This window comes from Carassius gibelio, chromosome A18 (assembly GCF_023724105.1).
Source record: "Carassius gibelio isolate Cgi1373 ecotype wild population from Czech Republic chromosome A18, carGib1.2-hapl.c, whole genome shotgun sequence".
Classification (NCBI taxonomy): Eukaryota; Metazoa; Chordata; class Actinopteri; order Cypriniformes; family Cyprinidae; genus Carassius; species Carassius gibelio.
This window is the reverse complement of record NC_068388.1, coordinates 18,531,614-18,551,709: the sequence shown is the minus strand read 5'-3', so window position 1 is coordinate 18,551,709 and position 20,096 is coordinate 18,531,614. Positions and strand designations below refer to the sequence as shown.

Here is a 20,096-nt window from a genome sequence, read left to right as displayed (position 1 = left end):
GAAGAGCTCCGTAAAGGATGCAACCAAGTCAGTTTGTGAAATGTTATCCCTGCTAGATATTCCACAGTGGAAGCATTTAGGAAAAGCAGCAACTCAAAGTGGAAGACCATGTGAAGTCATAGAGCTGGGTCACTGAGTGCTGATGTGCATGGTACATAAAAGTTGCCACCGCTTTGCTGATTCCATATCTGAAGAGTTTCACATTTCCACTGGCATTAATAACAAGGCAGCGGGGGCTTCATGGAATGGGTTTCCATGGCCGGGCAGCTGCATGCAAGCCTCACAACAATGTCAAGTACAATGCCAAGTGTCAAATAGAGTGGTATAAAGCATTCCACCATTGGACCTCTGGAGCAATGGAAATGTATTCTGTGGAGTGATGAATCATGCTTCTCTATTTGGCAGTATGATGGTCGAGTCTGGGTTTGGTGGATACCAGGAGAACATTACCTGCCTGATTTCATTGTGCCAACTGTAAAGGTATGAGGCTGCTTTTTAGGGGTTGAGCTAGACCCCTTTCTTCCAAGTGAAGGGAAATATTAATGCTTTAGCATACCAAGACCTTTTGGACAATGCTATGATTCCAACTTTGTGGGAACACTTTGGGGAAGGGCCTTTTCTATTCCAGCATGACTGAGTCCCAGTGCACAAAGCAAGGTCCATAAAAACATGGTTGGATAAGTCTTGTGTGGAAGAACTTGACTGGGCCACACAAAGCCCTGAACTTAACCCCATCGCCTTGGGGTTGAACTGCCGCAGTGATTGCAAGCTAGGCCTTCTCATCCAAATTCAGTGCCTGACCTCAATAATGCTCTACCGGATGAACGGACACAAATTCCCATCGAAGCAATTCATAATCTTGTGGAATGCCTTTCCAGAAGAGCGGAAGCTGTTATAGCTGCAAATGGGGGGCCAACTCCATATTAATGTTTATGTATTTAGAATACTATGTCATTTTCCTGTTGGTATAATGGTACTTTTTCCCCATATAGTGTATGATAACATACAGCTCCACAACATATATATATATATATATATATATATATATATATATATATATATATATATATATATATATATATATATATATATATATATTTATATATATATATAAAGTGCAATAAAAATAGGCATTTATATATATATATATATATATATATATATATATATATATTAGTGATGGGGGGCCCCTGCAGTAAGTCATAGCCCCCTGGCCCAGTGTGGTCTTAATGCTCTCTATTAATGTCGTGTCGCCCCCTATTGGACATTTGAATGCAGTTCACTGTAATGTGTGTCCTAACAAATATCCATCGTTGCACCTTTTATTGCAAGGAACAAAAGATAAAAGCTATCAATACAATACGGTTGCAGTTTATTTTAGTGTTTGCACTTACAGTGCACAGTGCTTGCTGAAAATATATACAAAAAATATGTTGTGACTACATGGTTTAAGGTAAGTTTTAGGGTTAAGGATATATTTCAGAGTTCATTTTCGTTCTTCGTTTGGGGGCAAAAAGAAGTTTGAAAAGACTGAGCGACGGTATTCTTGTTTACAAACTTTCCAACACCCCCTTGCTGCTGGAGGCGGGGTGTAGATTAATGTAAATGTGTTGTGATGCTCACATATCCCCTAAACACAACAACGATGAAGTGTAGGCAAACTAGGTGTGAGACGGGACGCAGTGGTCAGAATATTATAGACAAAATAATAATGTTTTGCAGTTCAGAGTCAAGTATCATGTTTGCCATACAAAAGAACCATTCTTTTTCCATAATCGGTCCTTTATGGGAAGTGTGAATGGCTCATAGTCTGAAAACTTTAGCATGAAGTGGAAAAAAAAATATTGGAGTCAGTCTTTTACTTTATTTTATTAGTATTCATTTATTTTATTAAACTGTATAAATTTTTACACCTTTTTATATTTTATGTGGTGTCATGATTTCCCTTTGATAAAAACAAATGTATGTTCGTTTGAAATTTCATTTATTGTATACCCTTTAAATTCGCTTATTGAAAGAACAGTTTGTTCTTCGATTTCGTTTGAAGTATATTTGGGCCTTAAGTGCCTAGTTATTACCCAGTTATAACACAGTAATTACATAGTATGTAAATGCATAACAGGAATGTGCAACTGAATATCACTTATTTAAACATGAAACTTTATCTTTTAGACTTTATATTGATGTTTTTCTTTTCTTCTCCTTCTGTAGGCTTTAGCTTCATCTGCTTCTTCAGTGATGCATGCTGGGATACCTCTCCAGGCAGGAAGTGCTCAGTTTGGTGACTCTTTCCAGCAGGCACTTATTCTCTGTCCCCCAACCTTGCAAGGTACTTTACCTTCAGTTTCAGGGTTTCCCAAGGTGTGGTTCATGAACCCCTGTTGGTATGTGAGGGAATTGCAGGGGGTTTGTGAGCTGGGACACTTGAGCCGCTTTTCCACTGTCTGACCAGTGCGAGCCAGAGCATTAAATGGGACGGACAGGGCTAAGAGCCTCAGACCTGTAGCACCAAGGCCAAAATAGCACTGCGTTTCCAACATCGACCCGCCCTTTACGTGCCCCGTCACTTATCCGAAAACTAATAAGAAATAGTTCACTGGAACTAGTGCGATCACAAAACGAACATGATAGAAGCGGCTGTTTGTTTACATGCTTTGTTAAATATTTAAATCCAAAGGCATCGATGTTTTACTATGATAAGTAATACATTGTTCATAATGAATTAATTCATCAGGATTGAAAATTAGTCACACAGAAATAAAGCGTTATGAACATAGCTCGCTTATTCAGTCGAGTCTCTGTTTATTTGTAGTCACAGTAGCCTATATACATCACATTTAGAAAGAACAATATTTTTTCTATATTTTCATAAAAGCTCACGAACAAAAAACTTTATTATATTTTTATGACAGAGGCTACGCGTAGCTAAACTCTCGAGACTAGACTTACAGTATGACAGATAAAATATGTTACTAAGTAATGTTTGTGATAGAGAATAAGATGCTGACGTCTGATTTCTCCAAGCATTTACCATGTTTAATATGGTAATGTTAATGTTTAGCGTCCATAGTCTTTTACATCGCTTATAAATATTTCTACCTTGTATGGTGATCATAATCCACATCGGATCAAGTTATTTCAAACACTCAAACACATTTCAAAAAACCCCTAACTTAACTGATTCAAGCATGTGTTAGTGTTTTTTTTTTTTTGTTTTTTTTTACATTATAATAATACATACAGGTATCAGTGTTATTTTAGTACCATTGATATATAGTTTTGTTAATATTTTGAACTGATATTTTTTTCTGTTTTATTTAGTTAATTAGTTGATTCATTAGTAATAATTTAGTTCATTATTTAGTTTAGTTCATTTTGTTGTTTTTGACTTTTGTTAAATGTATTGTTTTATTTCAGTAAGTTTAGTTTTAGTTATTTTACCATTTTAACTTGAAACAGAAATAAGATATTTTTTTGGTTATTATTTTTATTTTTAATTATGGTTTCTTTTATTTCAAATAATGAAAATCATTTTATTTAAGATAGTAAACCTGCCTCATGTCACAGGTCTCCCACCCAACCCAAGAAAAACAGCGGGATACTCTGTGTGTATGGAAAATACAGTACCACTGGTGACACAAGCTTCTGCCATCCAGCCTCTACAGATCAGACCAGCGCTCATTACACAGGTAAACTAAGGAAAGGGATCTTTAAGGTGGAAGATATGGTTACCTTTTTGTTTATTTATCCGTAACAAGACGTTATGCTTTTTTTTTTTCAACTTGTTTTATCTTTTTTATTTTAATTTATACAGCAAGCGTGGTCAAGTCATGGCCAGCAGATCCTGGTGCCTACCTGGCCCCAGGTGACCTCTGTGGCACCTTCAGCAACAACTATGGCCTCAGAATCAGTGGCAGGTCCACACAGACTAGCGAATTGGGGGTTGGTGAAATTAGTCTCTCTGTCGTTATATTTGCTCTGCTATATTTATCTCTCAATTGTTCTGATGTTGTAACACGTTTCAGATTCTTGTGTGACTCATCTTTCTTTATACACTTTGAAAGGCTTTGTTTCTCTTCCATCTTTTCCAGGAAAGTTCATTCTCTTGGCAACCATTACAGCTCCATGATACCCCACCACCAGCCACTGTTAACCAACCCAATGGCTATGTCAGCTCACCAGCCTATCAGCATAGGGATCGCTCATGTGGTGTGGCCCCAGCCAGCTGCTAACAAGAGAAATAAACCATCTTCAAACAGGTTAGTCCCCACATCATATCCAACAGTCTGCTGATGTATGGAGAACTTGAAGTTCCACTTGAAATAAAAATTTGAAGTTACCAATTAATGAGTTAATTAAAACAGGTTTTGAAATCACTGTACAAAATGACCATTAAATGGACCGTAAATATTCAGTTCATTTTAGAACTAATGCATTTAAATTGTTTATTTATTGCATTGCACTGCGGTTTTTATTGGAGATTTCAGGCCTACAGATTTAAATCCGTATTAATGAATATATTGGTCAATTTGTATGTTTATTTTGTTGTTGTTGTTTTTTTATTTTTATTTATTTCAACTTTATTAAACTATAGAGGTTTGAATACATAATTGCAATTGATAAGTAAATGGGCATTGATCAGACAAATGGACATTTTAAATATAGTGCAAACATGGAAAAAGCTAATTACATTTTTGAATTTTCAGTTTGCAACCGTGTGTTGCAAAAATTATAGTGGATGTATAAATTTGACTACAGGTGTACATTGCTTTTTGAAATATTACCACATTTTAAATTGAACTTTTGCCCATGTTATGCTTCCATATAAAATTAAGTATTTTGATAAAATATTATTTGCAATAATGTAGTATTCTATCATATTACTTAATAACACTTGCCACTTAATGTATTTTAAAATTATGTTTTTTAAATATTATTAAAAAAAATAATAATAATAAATAAAAGGAAATATTCCAATATTCAAACCAGTATTCCTTGACATAATAATTTTACAAGCAGCATTGCAGGTAGCATTTGAAAGTTGATCACTTTTGTTTTTTGATAAATGTTTATAGAGATTTCAGTCCCAGAACACACTTTAGCAGCATTAATCAACAAATCAGTTTATTGCTCTGTTAATGAGTAATTTGTTTACTTTATTTTCAAATGAATTTTATTGAAGTAACACTGTGCCTACAAGAGTTTATCAGCCTACCTATGCTCATCTAATTAATCATTGTCATCCCCACCAGAAGTAACAACTTCATCCACAGCACCAATTCCCAAAACTCATCATGCCAGTACCCAAAGATGGTAGACCGTGCCAAAAACACAGAGGAGGCGGCAGCGGATTGTGTAGTGGAGGCGGAGTCAGAGACGGTGCCAGAGGATGAGCCTTTGTGCTGTAAAGCAGAACCAGAGTACGAAGACTCAGCTGTGTCTCAGAAGCAGAGACCGACCATTGTGATCGCAGACTCTCCGAGCCCTGCACGCAGCGTCATCAGTATCAGCAGTGAAACAGATGAGGAGGGGCCAGACACTCAGAAACATTCACTAGAGTGAGTTTACTGACTGATATATGTCTGGAAGTTTTAAAGGAAATAAATCAAATCTATTCAACCCTTATGTTGCTCTTACATTTCGAATTTCTCTTTAATAAAGCAAAAGATAATTAATTGAGCCCCCCCCAAAAAAATTTTAACCAAATGCGTCCATGTATATTGGGCCACTTATTATATCTCGTTCACTGTACCATGGAAGAAAACACAAACTTTGTTACAGGTGACAGGGTGAAGAAGAGATAAGATTTCCAAAGGGGTGATATGACGTTGCTAAAAAGAACATTCTGTTGTGTATTTAGTGTAATTCAATGTGGTTACGCAGTATCAAGGTTAAAAAAAACATTATTTTCAAAATAATGTGCATTGTTGTTGCTCGTATATGCCCCGCCTTTCTGAAACACATCGATTTTTACAAAGCTCATCGCTCTGAAAAGCGCAGTGTTCTCTGATCGGGCAACTATCTAGTTTATTGTGATTGGCTGAATACCTCAAGCCCGTGACGGAAATGTTACACCTCTTTCCAGGTACAGGAAACTTTTCACTGTAAAATGCGCAAGCACGTTCAAATATTTGGGCCTGGCCTGAACCAGTTATTGTACCAGCACAAAAACACACTCACAGTAAATATTGACATCAGTATTGCACACCTCTAAAAGGCATTGTTGAAAAGTATGCACTGTGTTTCAGGTGTAAGGGTAGTCCCGAGTGTGAGGCCTGTCACAGCACAATGAATATGGAGCGTGTGTGTTCCTTGAGCAGTCCCGATTCAACCCTTAGCACCAGTTCATCTGCTTCAGAACAGTCAAGCGCTTCCCCCTGCAATAGACCCAACAGGTTTGACCTTCACACATGCACTAGTAGTACTAGTAGTCTGAGGACTTGAGGCCTGTTCACACTATGACCAATAATGCTTTTGGTCCATGCCCAAAGCTGCTGCTGTTATTTAAAACTACAACTTGGTGGTTCTCAGCAACAGTGAATGGCAAAGAAACGATTCAGAAGTAGCTCTCCTCTGTGCTGTTGTATTTGGTGTTGTTTGATAAACACCAATCAAATCTAAATGGCTGATTGAAAACCTGTAAATACCGTTTGACTTATTTTCTTCTCTGAGACAAGTGGATTTTAGAAATGACATGCTGCGTAGTGCTTTGTGAATTGGCATAACTGGGTTATTTCTGAATTTTCAGTCAGCCTGTCTGCATGTTTTTTACACATTGAATTGAACAGAATAATTGTGAGTGAAAACTAAACTTAATTTCTGTGACAAACATTTGTGTTTGTGTGAACACACCTATAGTCTAGACCTCTACTCTGTTTATAAAAAGCTATTTATAATTGCTGCAGACTAACCCAAATCTACCTACATGAAAACTTTAACATAAACATGCAACATGCATATATATGTGTGTGTGTGTGTGTGTGTATGTATGTATATGTGCGTGTGTCTGTATGTGTGTGTGTGTGTGTGTGTGTGTGTGTGTGTGTAATAGACAGAAGTAAAAAGAGAAAAAAGGTATTTAGTGTTTCATTCCAAGCACTCTTTTTCACTGAGTATGTTTTTGTGTGCTTTATGTGTCTTGAGTAAGAATTATTTGGTCTTTGTTCAGCATGTCAGATGATGAGTGTGAGAGCGGATGTGATACGGTAGACGGCTCGCCAGCGTCGGTGTCCTCCAGTCAAGCTGACAGCCCCTTTCTGGAGGCCACCTATATTAATAACAACAACCAGAACTGCAAAGCCAATGGAGCTACAGAGGCGGAGTCTACCAAACTGCCGGTCCGCACCATGGTGGTGCCACCCATGCGTGTTCAGAATAATGAGCTGATGGGCCGCAGAGGTAAAACATCTCACCAACCCTATCATAACACATCACTGACAATCCCAGTTAAAATTCATGTTGTATGAAAAAAAATAGAGTATTTAAATAATAAGGAAATGTGAAAAAGCCTGACTGAAAACGTCAAGTTCAAATGACCACAAGGGATACTAACAGCTTTAGTTTGAAAAAGCAGGATTCCATAGCGCACTCACAATGGAAGTGAAAAACTTAGACATTTACCATTGATAATGGTGGGGGATGTCACACTTTTTGCTGAAATCTCACCATTCCTCCATAAGTCCTCCACTATAAACACAAAGAGTCATCATGGACAGCAGTCTACATTTGCAATGAAACGTTTGGACCAGAGCACATTTGTTGGTTAACAATGTTTGTCAGTTCTTTGTGAACTGGAGATGGAGCATGATTTGTGTTAAAGCATTGCAAAAAGAATCAAATTAATTTCATACATTGATTTTGGTGAGCTTTGACCCTTTGAGCTATTTTTACTTCATTGTACTAATAGAGGCATCATGCCCACCCAAAGGCCACAGTGGTTACAACAGACAGCCGTCCTACGCAACGTTACTGGTGAATCGCCAGCAGAAGACAGCACAGGCTTTCCCGCCCCTGCAGCCCTCTCAACAACAGCTGCCCTTTGGACAGGTCAGTTCCATGTCATTTGATCAGTTGTTGGGTAGACAGCTAGAAATTAAAGCTGCGGTAGGGAACTTTTGACGCTCTAGCGGTTAATAAACAGAACTGCTTGCGTCTTGCGGAAGAACATCGTAGCCGGAACTACTTCTCTCTGTTTATGTCTATGAAGAATCACAAAGGTACTGGGTTACTCTGCCGCGGTACCCCCAAGCAATCTAAAATAGTCCGAAAATAAGCACTTATTATAGGTGTACCCTAGTGATTCAGGACAAGCCAAAAACACGGTTTGGAAAATGGATTCATGGTGTACTCGCTTATTATGTTCATTCTTCTACATTTTGAACACAAACAAAGTTACGGACCTCAGCTGTGATTGGTTATTTTTTACCGGGAGCGATGGAGTTTCTGCAAATGGCAATAGGACACTGGGAGGAGCCAGAGGAGCTTGATTTTTTTCACAGATTATCTGTCTCATATTCTACTGTCAGGACATAATGACAGGTTTAATAAATATGTAAAAAATATTTTTTTACAAAAGTTCCCTACAGCACCTTTAAGATACTTCTAATACAATATACTAATGCAAATAATACATATATTATAAAAGTAAATAAATAAATAAGCTGAGATCAAATCAGAGTTTTTTAAATATGTTGGATATATATATATATATATATATATATATATATATATATATATATATATAATTTTGCAACAAATTTCACCACCACCTACTTAAGTAGAAGCAATGTAAACAATGTGATTACATAACATTTATTAAATTGAATCTTTGAAAATCTCAGTGAATTACTTTTTTTATATATTATGTTTTTTATTTTATTTTTACATTTACGTATTTAGGAAAATAAGAATTTGAATATTTATAAAAAACAAAATATGGTGGGCTATTTTTTGGTTCTCGGCTATTTAGAAATGATTATTGGTTGATTGCCACTTGTGTTTTTTGGAACTAACCGATTGGTTTGTGCACTAGGTCCAACATTATGGCTCGTCCCACCAGGAGTGGAACGGAAACTACAGCAACTGTCGACCTCAGGCATTCATCCCACCCACTGTTCATGGCCACACCTTCACGCTGCCTCACGGAAGTCCCACCCACCCAGCCCACCCTCCTCAAACGCACTTGGGCGTCCACCCTCACACCCATCCGACTTTACTGTCCTACCCCACTTCAGGCCCCCTGGTGACAAATGCCCCAATGGCCCACCTCTTGGCTTCACCTGGGTCCACAAGGAATCATGTGTTTCAGCCGGCTTATGGCCTCACTCATCCGACGGGACACCTTGTGCACCAGGTCACTGTGGGACTCAACCGCCTCTTGCCTTCTCCAACACTTGGTCAATTCAAGCCTATGTTCCCACCACACTCCTTCATCGCATCACCTGCATATGCAGGCTTCCCCCTCAGTCCCACCAAACTAAACCAGTACCCATACGTCTGAGACTCGCCCCTCAGCCCTATGGATGTGCCACAAACACAGACATAACGCCAGGCTCACTGTAGAAACCACAAACCACCTGGTTCCCGCACACAAAGCCATGGCACAAGAGAGAAAGCAAGCAGTTTCTCTGAATCACGTGGACTTGACTGAGTGCAATTAAAATGAGCTTTAAAAGAGGTAACATTTGGAAAGTCTTTGGCAAGTAGGTAAAGAACGTGCACGGTTGAGAAGCAAGCGATTGGATGAATAAGAAAAACTTTTTTTGCACATTTGATACATCACCTTTTCAGATTTTCAGATCTTCAGATTTGAGAGCTCCTCTAATGAACATCAAAATCGGATGGTGTCCAAAATCATGTGATGGTCAACTTATTTTTATACATTGCCTTTACCTTGTATACAACACACGTTTGTTTGTAAAGGCAGCCCTGTATGTTGTTCACAACATAAAATGTGTCCACTTGCCGTGTTTTCTTGCGTTCCAAGTATTTGTACTTTTCTCTGCATATTTGGTGTCGTTTGGAATGGAGTCTCCTAAAGGAGTTGTTCGTCACATGCTGCATGTGTTGCATGATGTTGATCAGAGAGAAGCCTATAGGGGTTCTTGATGTGTCTAGAGGCTCGCTGCATTGTTGTCTCCAGCCATAGTGCCTTATATATCGGCAGTTTGTGTTCTACTATCTCTCTGTGTGTGTATATACAGTGTGTATTCGTGTCCTGGACTGCAGCACTTGCAATTCAAATCAGTCTGTGCATTCTTTGTGTGTGCGCGTGTGAATATGTGTTACACACTGGTGTATTATTTCATTCATAGAAAGGCATCAATGTACTGCATTGCACAAACCGCAGTGCTGATTTTTGGATCCATTGTATATGTGAGATGTAGTGAGTTACTTTTTGCGTTACTTCATCGAAAGACGGCATGCTTTTGCTGCTGCAAATGCTTGCTGTTGAATTCTTATTTGTTCATTTTTTCGTTATCTTAAACTCACTAGATGTGTAGAGAATACAATGAATTTCTATTAAGAAAAATCTACTAAACTAACAGTATTTGTACTGTTTAGTTGAAATGCAATACTATCTATATAGTTAGTTTTTTGTTTTTAGTTCCTTGGGTTTGTGTGTGTTTGTGTTTGCTGTGGTGGGCATGGCTTCGACTAGATGAAGACACAAATGCAAATATCGGTCTTTGATTCAGGGTCATGGATTCATCTTAGCCTGAGCAGACCATGCAGTATTTGATGTATAGACACATATTAGTATATATCTAGTAGAGCTAGTTTATTTAGTGCTGAAGCTTGACACGGTGTGTTTTTAAGGTGTGCAATTATCATTTATGCACGTGTGAATCTATATTTTTTTCTTAATTATATCATATGTTGAAAGCTTGTTGGAAACTGCATTTTATACATTCCGTCAGGGAGAAATAAATATATTGTGCTATATATATATATATATATATATATATATATATATATATATATATATATATAGTGTGCATTTTTTGTTTTTAGTTTGTTCTGCTTGGTTTGTGTGTTTTTGCCTCTCAAATGAGGTTGCTTGTGAATCACCAAAGACTGTAATTTGAAGGCTCTGTTCCAAACCTAGTGATCTGCCTAAGCAGGCAGATTTCAAGGCATTGTAGATACACTCCTGGTGCAAAAGCTACCTGAGATTCACTTTCATGGAAAGATATCAGCCTCCTCTGCTTTAACATTGTTAATCCAAAATGAATGTTTAGATGCAAACATGTTTAAAGGGATGCTCCACCCCAAAATGAAAATGTTGTCATTAATCATTCATCTAAGATATTTTGGATGGAAACCGGGATGCCTGTGACTGTCCCATAGACTGCCAAGTAAGTTACACTGTTGAGGTCCAGAAAAGTATGAAAGACATTGTCAGAACAGTCCATCTGCCATCAGTGGTTCAACCGTAACGTTATAAAGCGGCAAGAAGCAAAAAATAAATAACGAGTCAATTCAACAATTCCTTTGTAAACAATCTTCTCTGTGTCACTCCATATGCTGCATAGTGTAACTTAAATGGCAGTCTATGGGACAGACACAGGTCTCCTGGTTTTCATCCAAAATATCTTAATGTGTTCTGAAGACGAACAAAGCTTTTATGGGTTTGGAACAACATGGGGGTAAGTGATAAATGACAACATTTTCATTTTGGGGTGGAGTATCCCTTTAAGATCAGCTGAGAGGGTGTCGATTTGTTAGTAAGATTCCTCTCAAAAGTAGATTATTCAGCATATTGAAGCATCATGTCTAAGATGCGTTCTGTATGTCTAATGAGATATCGACTGACATCAGTAATACAAGTGATGCTATGTGGCTAAAATGGTAGAGCATTGTGTTAGCAGCGCAAGGTTGTGGGTTCAATTCCCAGGGAGCAGGTTAAGTAAAAAATGTTAGCCTGAATGCACTGTACGTCACTTTGGATAAAAGCATCTGCTAAATGCATTAATTTAATTTAATTTAATTTAAAATGTTCATGTTTGGTAATTTTTTTCTTTTTCTTTGTGAGCAGTGAAAACGACAGCAAGGCAGCTCGTTAGGCTTTGGAACAGAGCCATTTGTCAGAGCAAGGTAGCTACTCTTTCTGCATAGACCTCACGTATACTAAAGTAATTATAGTCATGGGGTACATTTCGAAAATTGTATTTATAAAAATGGCTGAGGTTATGTTTAGCTTTTTGAACAAGTAATAAGTTGTATCATCTATCTTGAATGTATCGTAGACAAGCTGCTATATATTGATTGCCACTTCAGATAGCTGTGAAATTAGATTAGACTAGTTCATATCTGCATTCGTTTATTTGTATGGGTCTTTCTGATTGCCTAAACTAGAAGTGGATTTTGATTTTAAGTAAATTTTTTGCTTCAATGTTTGGAGTGTCATTGTAACTACTGTACTGCTGATACTGGACATTTAAAATAGTTTTTCTCTCTTTTTTTTTTCAAATCAGTATTGTATCTTCATAACCGTTCTGACTCATCACTGCATATTAATGGATGTATTTGTGTAACTTAATTTTTGTATGCTTACCTGTTTATCTGTTTTTGACTTGTAATATCTTGCAGGATTGATTTAACTTCATTCTAATGAACAGTTATACTGCAGTGTTTTATAAATACAAACATCTGTAATTTTATTACGTCCCCCCCCCCCCTCTCTCTCTCTCATTTAATATGATAATCAGCCCCATAACCTCATGCCACTAAGCACTTACTAAAACTCTAGTACAGTGGTGTGATTAAAATAATTTAGTGTCCAGATGAATTGTGATTTTTATTCATGTTTGTCATTTGAAAATTGAGAACATGTTTGTAACAAATTATCTCTGGTGTCAGCTGATGTGTTATATTCATGTTTGGTCATGGTCATGGTTTTCTTTTTTTCTTTTTTTTCTGAGCAGTGTAAGCAACACTGTGTGTGCCTTGATTATGATATATTGGTAATGACACATTCACTTTGCAAAATCAAGTATTCAGCTCACCCATTGACCAGACCAAATATAAGAAACAACAAACAGTATAACTTTCCATTCCAGGGATCGAAAGGGTTATATGCACGTTTTAAAAAAAAATAATTTGAGTTATTAATCACTAATATATGTCTAGTTAATGTAAATCAGCTAATTTAAACTTTTTTAAATTATTATTTTTTTTATATATTCTAATTTCAGTCTTTGCATTAATAAGAATGTAATGTATTGCACCCTGTGCATGTTTCGATCCCTGTGAAATGGCATCCACCAGCATTTAGCCTGAATACATCCAATGACAATACAGAAAAAATAAACTGTATTCAACACTTTCAATATTGAATGTTTATATTTAAACAAATTAAAAAAGGATATGGGTGATTTCTGTGGAACTCTTTTCTATTAACAGCAACATTCAATAAACATTATTGCCACCGTTTTAATGACATTCAATGTTTTTATGCATTTTATTATTATTATTATTATTATGGAGGTAATGTAATGGCAAAATGACATCTGGGTCTTTTTTTAAATTATTTTACTTAAATTATTTACCAATCAACTTGAAATTGACCTCCCGATGTGTTTTTTTTTTTTTTTTTTTCTGACAAATAAATCATTTCACACTGCAAGACGTGGATTTCATGTTTCAATTACTTGGTTAATTAAGAGTTGATTAAATCAAACTGGTCTTCACTGTTTTGATATTAGTAGACTTTTGTGGCTTTTTGAATGGCCTTTTTTTGTAATGCTACACTAGTTTGTCATGTAGCACTTGCACTGTGAAATATATAATCGTATGAGGACCGGGGAAATGTAACCCTTTGAATATAATGTCTTTACAGAGTGTAATTGATGTTTCCTCTCTAGTTCTCAGAGAATAAAGATGTGACCAAGCCTTCTCTACTTAGTCATATTAAACAGAATTTCCAGGTGACTTTTGGTGAGTGAACACGAATCCATGGTGTTTTATTGTCTATTTTCACTTTGAATGCAAAATAAAAATAAAATAAAAACAGAGAAAAAAATCTATTGTTGCAACCCTTTCTTAGTTTAGAACCAAAATATGACAAGTATCTTTGTATAAATGTCCAGTACATAATGTTAAATGTTCCCCAAACCCCCCACCTGATGCAACACTGCCAGTGAGAACGAGAGGTGGAACTTTTGGACAGCAGTGTATGAAAGAAGAACATTTCTATCAAATGTATTTAACTTAGGCAAACAGTCAGCATCCAAACCTGAAACAAAGTGTTTGCAGAATATATGTGTATTAGAAACTGGTGGATTACAAATCAGTCTAATAGTAATATTCTATATTGACCACTAGAGCATGCACATGGCACAAAACAGCTCCCGCTTCCCTGCACTTTTTCCATAAGACAGCTTCACTGAACAACAGACAATGACTTAGGCTTACATGCATTCCTTCCAACATCCGATCACATTATGGGCGGTAAGAAGGAGTGTGAGCCAGAGATAAACCATTCAAAAATGCAGCTCCCTCTCACTTCCCCTGTGTCGCAGTGATGGTGGACTATGGGCATTTTCACGATTGCAGCTCTCCTCTAACACTTGGAGCGGCGTGACCACCGCACGTCCCACTGACTCACGGATTTGAGCAGATGTCTGGTCCAGTACCGACACCGGGCCACCTCCTCTGCGAACATAAATGGCTGGTCGTGTAGAGGGATTCTGGGGAGATTTGCACGGGTTAAACCGCAGCATCCTGGACTCCGGAGAGCGGAGGAGAAGATGCTCGAGCACACATGCGTCTAGAGGGATGCGGGGCACTACACTCTCATCTTTAGCAGTGTTCCTACTTTTATTACACAGCGCGCATGCTTCCGACGGTAAGGCGGCATCTCGTCTATAATATAGCTGGCATCTTAAAACAATGTTTTCTCGCATGAGTCTGTGAGATTCAGTTCAAGCATCGACATAAATGAGTGTAAAAATGATTTTGTTGAAAAATAAGAAAAAGCCTTGAGGTTGCACCTTTGCTGATGGCATGGCACGCATCGAAAGCGTGTGATTTCCTTACATCCAAAAACACATACAATTAAACTTTCACACCATAAGAGCTTCAGCGTCTTGCTATTAAATGTAGGCAGGTGTTACTTTCAGCTGTTTTTATCTTTTTTAATTATTTAGTTATTTTTTGCTTCTCATTTGTTGAACCCGTATTTGGGTTAGTTTACAATATCTACCTCAGTATTTTCAAATAACCCACAGGCATATATTCGTATATTTCTGTATGCACTTGTGCATTGCCTGTGTCAAATATGCAAAATGACTACTTTGTCATGACTTTTTGTGAACTGTGTGTGTGATGTAATGTGATGAAGCGCACGTGAGTGTCTAGCAGTAATGCAGTGAAGTGTGTAGGCGCGCGCTGATGGATGCTGCAGCTATACACGAGATTGCAGCACTCTCTTAATAACACACCTAACACGCTTAAATCTGTTTCCTGACACAATAACTTACAATCACATGCATCAGTTAGCTGCGTGAAATAACTAACATCATCGTCCCCTAATCTAGGGACTAATCATTTGTTGAGATCATATTAAACAGTAGGCGCACATAAATCAACCGATGCAAAGGAGTATTAAAATTGTTCACAGCAGCATGGTCTGATTTTAGATGCTGACTGAGGTTTGTTGGTCCTGGAAGAGCATCTCCAGAGATCATGGTGTTCTAGATTGTGAATTAATGTGGACTAAATGTCTCCAGTGAATCACCAACATTGTAGAGATCAGCTATCTTATTGTACCATTCATACATTTATGTCAAAATTAAAATGCAGAAAGGTTGAAAAATGTATTTAGTGCAGTATAAACAAACAAACAAACAAAAAAATGTGTGTGTGTGTCCAGGGATGGTCCTACTCATTGGCAAAGGCCTCCTAAAGCCAGAGACCCCTAAAATGCTTTTCATATCTATATAGGAGTTGCGCGTTAAGCGCTGACACATGAACGGTTGCTGTTTACAGTGTTTATCATGACAACCGTCTGAGTCTGTGGCGCCTGCAGGTGTATGGCTGGACACACTGTGAGTACCACGAACACTCAAACTGACCTCAGATTTGCCCCACAAACATTTCAGCAGTTATTATGTGTGTCCCGTATTTCTGTCGACTGAACCAGCCATGCCATTAATTATGAATGTACTTTATTTTAAAATGCCAAAGTCAATTTCTGCTTACAAATATTATATTAAATAGAAGCAAAAATCGTGAGATCGGGTTAGCCTACAACAACTAATTTGTTTGCTATTTTACAAATGGGAATACAACAAATTCATGACATGGGTAAAAAAAAAAAAAGAGCCTAATAAATAATTCACATATCATACAAAATTGCATTGCAGAAAGTCCTTTACGTGTTAAGGTTTTCAGAACAGAGCAACATTAAAAAAAAGCAGCCATACAATTACAGGACAAAGTTTTACATAGCCTTAATATGCCATTGTAATTTGTGATTTTTTTTATTTATTTTTAGTACTGAATTATAAATTAAAATGCAAATTATAATCAGGCCTGTTTTAGGCTTTTCCTTATTTTTATATTTTAGATATAAAAATCAATCAATTATGGTGATGAAAAAAAAATGACTCGCCATCGCCTAATTGGATGTGCCTTTAAAGAGAAATCCACAGTTTACATGATGAAAAAGTTTCTATTTTTGATTTGAATTATTTCATTTTAAAGTAGGCTAGTAATTTAAAGCTTTATATATATATATATATATATATATATATATATATATATATAATCAGGTCTGTGAGGCAGTTCACTGAGTTTATGTTCATCATTGTAAAGTGCTTCTGTTCCAACCCCAAATGGCAGATGCATTTGTTTTCTTTATTTTATAAAAGCACAGTGTTTTGTTGATATTTTGAGTGCACACAAATAAAACTAGCCAATTTACAGTTTAGAAAGAGGTATTGCTTTTACCTTTATGAGCAAAAATGACTGCGTATTAAGTTGTTTCCACTGTTTGAAAAAATTGCATGTCGGTGCCTACATGCCTTGTAAAGCGTGCTTCAGCTTCAACTCTCCGCACAAACATCTAGGTTAAACATTTAAACCAACATTGTGATATGCTTGAAATGTTTTATATCTAAAGATTAGATTTTAGCCAAGTTGTAATGATTTTAGAAGGCTAAATTGATCAAACATCGGCTATGATCAATTCATTGTCTGCCTCTGGCCGTTAAAAAATAAAACATTTTTTATTTTTTTTATAGACTTGAGGCCTGTGCAGGGCTCTAATCCACTTCATCTAATGCTGTTTTGTTCTCATCTGTGAGCATGCTCTTAATATTTAACATGTACTTGAAAAATGAAAAATCATTGGCTACAACTATGGGACACCTTTGTGCAGCAGCAAGAATCAAAACAAAAAAGGAACCTCAAGGTTGATCTAAGAAAATGTGTGAAAATGTATAGGATCCCATTCCTATATTTTTTCCTGGGGACTCCAATTCACTAAATCCGTCCCTGTGTGTGTGTCCAGTTGAAAAGTGCAGATTTGCTTTAACTGGGTCACTGTGCTGTGAGCGATATTGATCATTGTTTGACCTGTTTTTGTTTTTCTCCCAAACATCTATAGCATGAGTTTGGGTTGGTTGGTACAGGGTTTATTTTTGGATCATAATTTGGTGCCGTCAAATAAATTGTGTTCTCTTGACCTACACTGATTTAATCTATAAAGGCATTAAAAAGTCAATGTCATTCAGTGATGTCATCGTCCAGTTCAGCTCTCTTCCGATTGTGCCTGTGCAATCAATCAAGCGTCAACAGCGGCAAGGAACCAAAACTCCATCGGTGACAGAAATGGAGAAAAAAACATTGGGAGAAACCAGACTCAGTCGGAGAGCCAGTTCTACTCTGGCCTGACAAAACCAGCATTGTGTGGATTAATTCCAGTCTGCAACACAGGTGCAGAGGACCTGTCTGGTTCCTGTGGTCTTGTGCCGATGGTTGTCGAGGTGACAAGGTCTTCACAGAGGATCTGTCTCTGGGGCGCATCTAGTGGACATGGCCTCTGCTGACATTCAGGGCTGTAGTGGTCATCTCTAGGTGCTGATCCACCATCTGGACTGGATCTGGCTGGCAACTGTGACCTTGGAATAAGAATGAAAGAGACTAAGATTAGTGTACATTCTTCTTACTATGTAGTGAGTACATCGGATATTATGGGAAGTGTTCCGAGTTCCAGTTGACCTAATTAATGCAGCCTAACAATCCTTTAACTGATTTGAATTGTAAACAATGTAATAGTGTGTCATGTGTATGCCGGGATAAAGAGATGGGTCTTTAAACAAACTCAAGCTGGTCTAAAATGCAGTAGCTAGAGTTCTTACTAGAACCAAAAAGTATGATCATATTAGCCAAATTCTTTCATCTCTGCACTGGCGCCCTATTGAACAACGTATACATTTTAAAAGCTTGCTAATTACTTATAAAGCCCTGAATGGTCTAGCTACTCAATACTTGAGCAAGCTCATATTGCATTATAGTCCTTCACGTCCACTGTGATCTCAAAACTTTGGCCATTTGATAATGCCTAGAATATCAAAATCAACTGTCAGATTCTTTTCCTATTCAGCGCCCAAACTCTGAAATAATCTACCGAGTGTAACACCGGGTGAGTGTTAAATCTAGATTAAGTGCACAGAGCAACCATCCAATAAAGCAATAAAATAATCAAACCCTGAGACCATGAATGCATGAATAAACTTCTCTGCATTTGACATGGAGAGCATAGAGGGCATGATATATATATATCAACTATGCCTTCCCTTACTTTAGGAAGTGTAGAGGAATTCCAAATTACTCTTTTTAACCAGTCATAATCCTTTATATAACACTTTTACTATTACAGTATAAATAACTCTGAACTGTGTGATTTGGTTATAAAATAAAAATATTTTACTATTAGCGCAGTGTTAGGAATTAAACCAGTATGTATGCATTTTTAAGGTTTTATTAACTTTATTGAAACTTTATAGTACACAAGCACCAATGGTGTTTGATAATGTTATTGTCTGGTCATCGTCAAATTTAAAATGTAAGCTGCAAGTGATTGAATCAAATCTTTTAACACTACACTACACTTCTTCAGTTAAATTTGACTGATCTTTTTTTTCTGTAATTTATAAAATGTACTGGTTAGTAAATTCAATACTAAATTTCTTAGAAAGCATTAGAATACCTTCAGTGCACAAGAAACCACTGGGGCAGACCTTGCCATTTGAACTCAATGACAGCACTTCCTAGATGTACTGCTATCAAAGCAACACATCTACATTTCTGTACTGACATTCATCCCATAAGACGCTGTCTTTTTGTGAACTGTTAAACCTCTTCCCAGATGGTTATAAACAACACACTGCCCTTCGTGCCACTGCAGGGGTAAATCAGGTTACACATCATGATCTGTCCTGTGGCTCAGGAATGTTTATCTTTTTTCAAGATATTTGTGTAACACCAAAGTGCTGATGTACAATACCCCACATAGAATTCAATCTTTGCCTTTTTACTTAATGGATATAAATTGACAGCATCTTCAGCATAGAACAGCAACACAAGTAATAAATATATACTATTGGGGGCTGGTGCAATAAGCTGTGGCTGAATAGGGCAGAGATCTAAATCGCTATTGATAAAAGACGACACAATTACCAGTAGTGACAGGCTGATAAATGAGTCAAAACTAAATTTGTCTGAAGTTTGACCATCTTGCCATTAACAGTCTCAGGTGATAAATATTCCAGCTTGACACATTAATAGGAATTGTATTTTTAGTATTTGATAAAAAAAAAAAAAAAAAAAAAAAAAAAAAAAAAAACATATTATCATATACCTACACAGACCTGAAGGCAGATTTTCATTGGATTACCACCAGTGTCTGCTCAGAACATTCTGAATGTTGCTCTGAAATGGGGTTATCTGTGACAGTTTAAAGAGATTACAGACTGTTTGGCATTTTCACTTTTATTCTCAAAGAACTGTAGGATAAAAATGTAGAATTTTTCTTTCCTACTGCTCAAATGAAAAAATTTAGCATTTTGGAAATGGTCGTTTGTGAAGTC

At 37.0% G+C, this 20,096-nt stretch overlaps 2 protein-coding genes across 3 annotated transcripts in view; both read left to right on the top strand.

Moving 5' to 3' along the window:
* The window catches only part of LOC127933971 (homeodomain-interacting protein kinase 3), a 55,808-nt gene extending 42,365 nt beyond the window's left edge, over window positions 1-13,443 (top strand). Inside the window, exons 8-17 of one of the 2 annotated variants that reach the window (XM_052531099.1) lie at window positions 406-480; window positions 2,212-2,329; window positions 3,568-3,689; window positions 3,815-3,942; window positions 4,092-4,259; window positions 5,253-5,558; window positions 6,249-6,395; window positions 7,169-7,398; window positions 7,907-8,046; window positions 9,032-13,443. In XM_052531099.1, the coding sequence (XP_052387059.1) occupies window positions 406-480; window positions 2,212-2,329; window positions 3,568-3,689; window positions 3,815-3,942; window positions 4,092-4,259; window positions 5,253-5,558; window positions 6,249-6,395; window positions 7,169-7,398; window positions 7,907-8,046; window positions 9,032-9,499 (1,902 nt within the window). In that variant the 3' untranslated portion in view covers window positions 9,500-13,443. The remainder of the gene's footprint in view (window positions 1-405; window positions 481-2,211; window positions 2,330-3,567; window positions 3,690-3,814; window positions 3,943-4,091; window positions 4,260-5,252; window positions 5,559-6,248; window positions 6,396-7,168; window positions 7,399-7,906; window positions 8,047-9,031) is intronic. The other variant, XM_052531100.1, reaches the window with a different exon arrangement.
* Window positions 13,444-14,368: 925 nt separating this feature from the next.
* Window positions 14,369-20,096, top strand: part of kiaa1549lb (KIAA1549-like b) — a 75,296-nt gene continuing 69,568 nt past the window's right edge. The window contains exon 1 of the mRNA XM_052531098.1: window positions 14,369-14,848. Within this exon, the coding sequence (XP_052387058.1) occupies window positions 14,668-14,848 (181 nt within the window). The 5' untranslated portion in view covers window positions 14,369-14,667. The remainder of the gene's footprint in view (window positions 14,849-20,096) is intronic.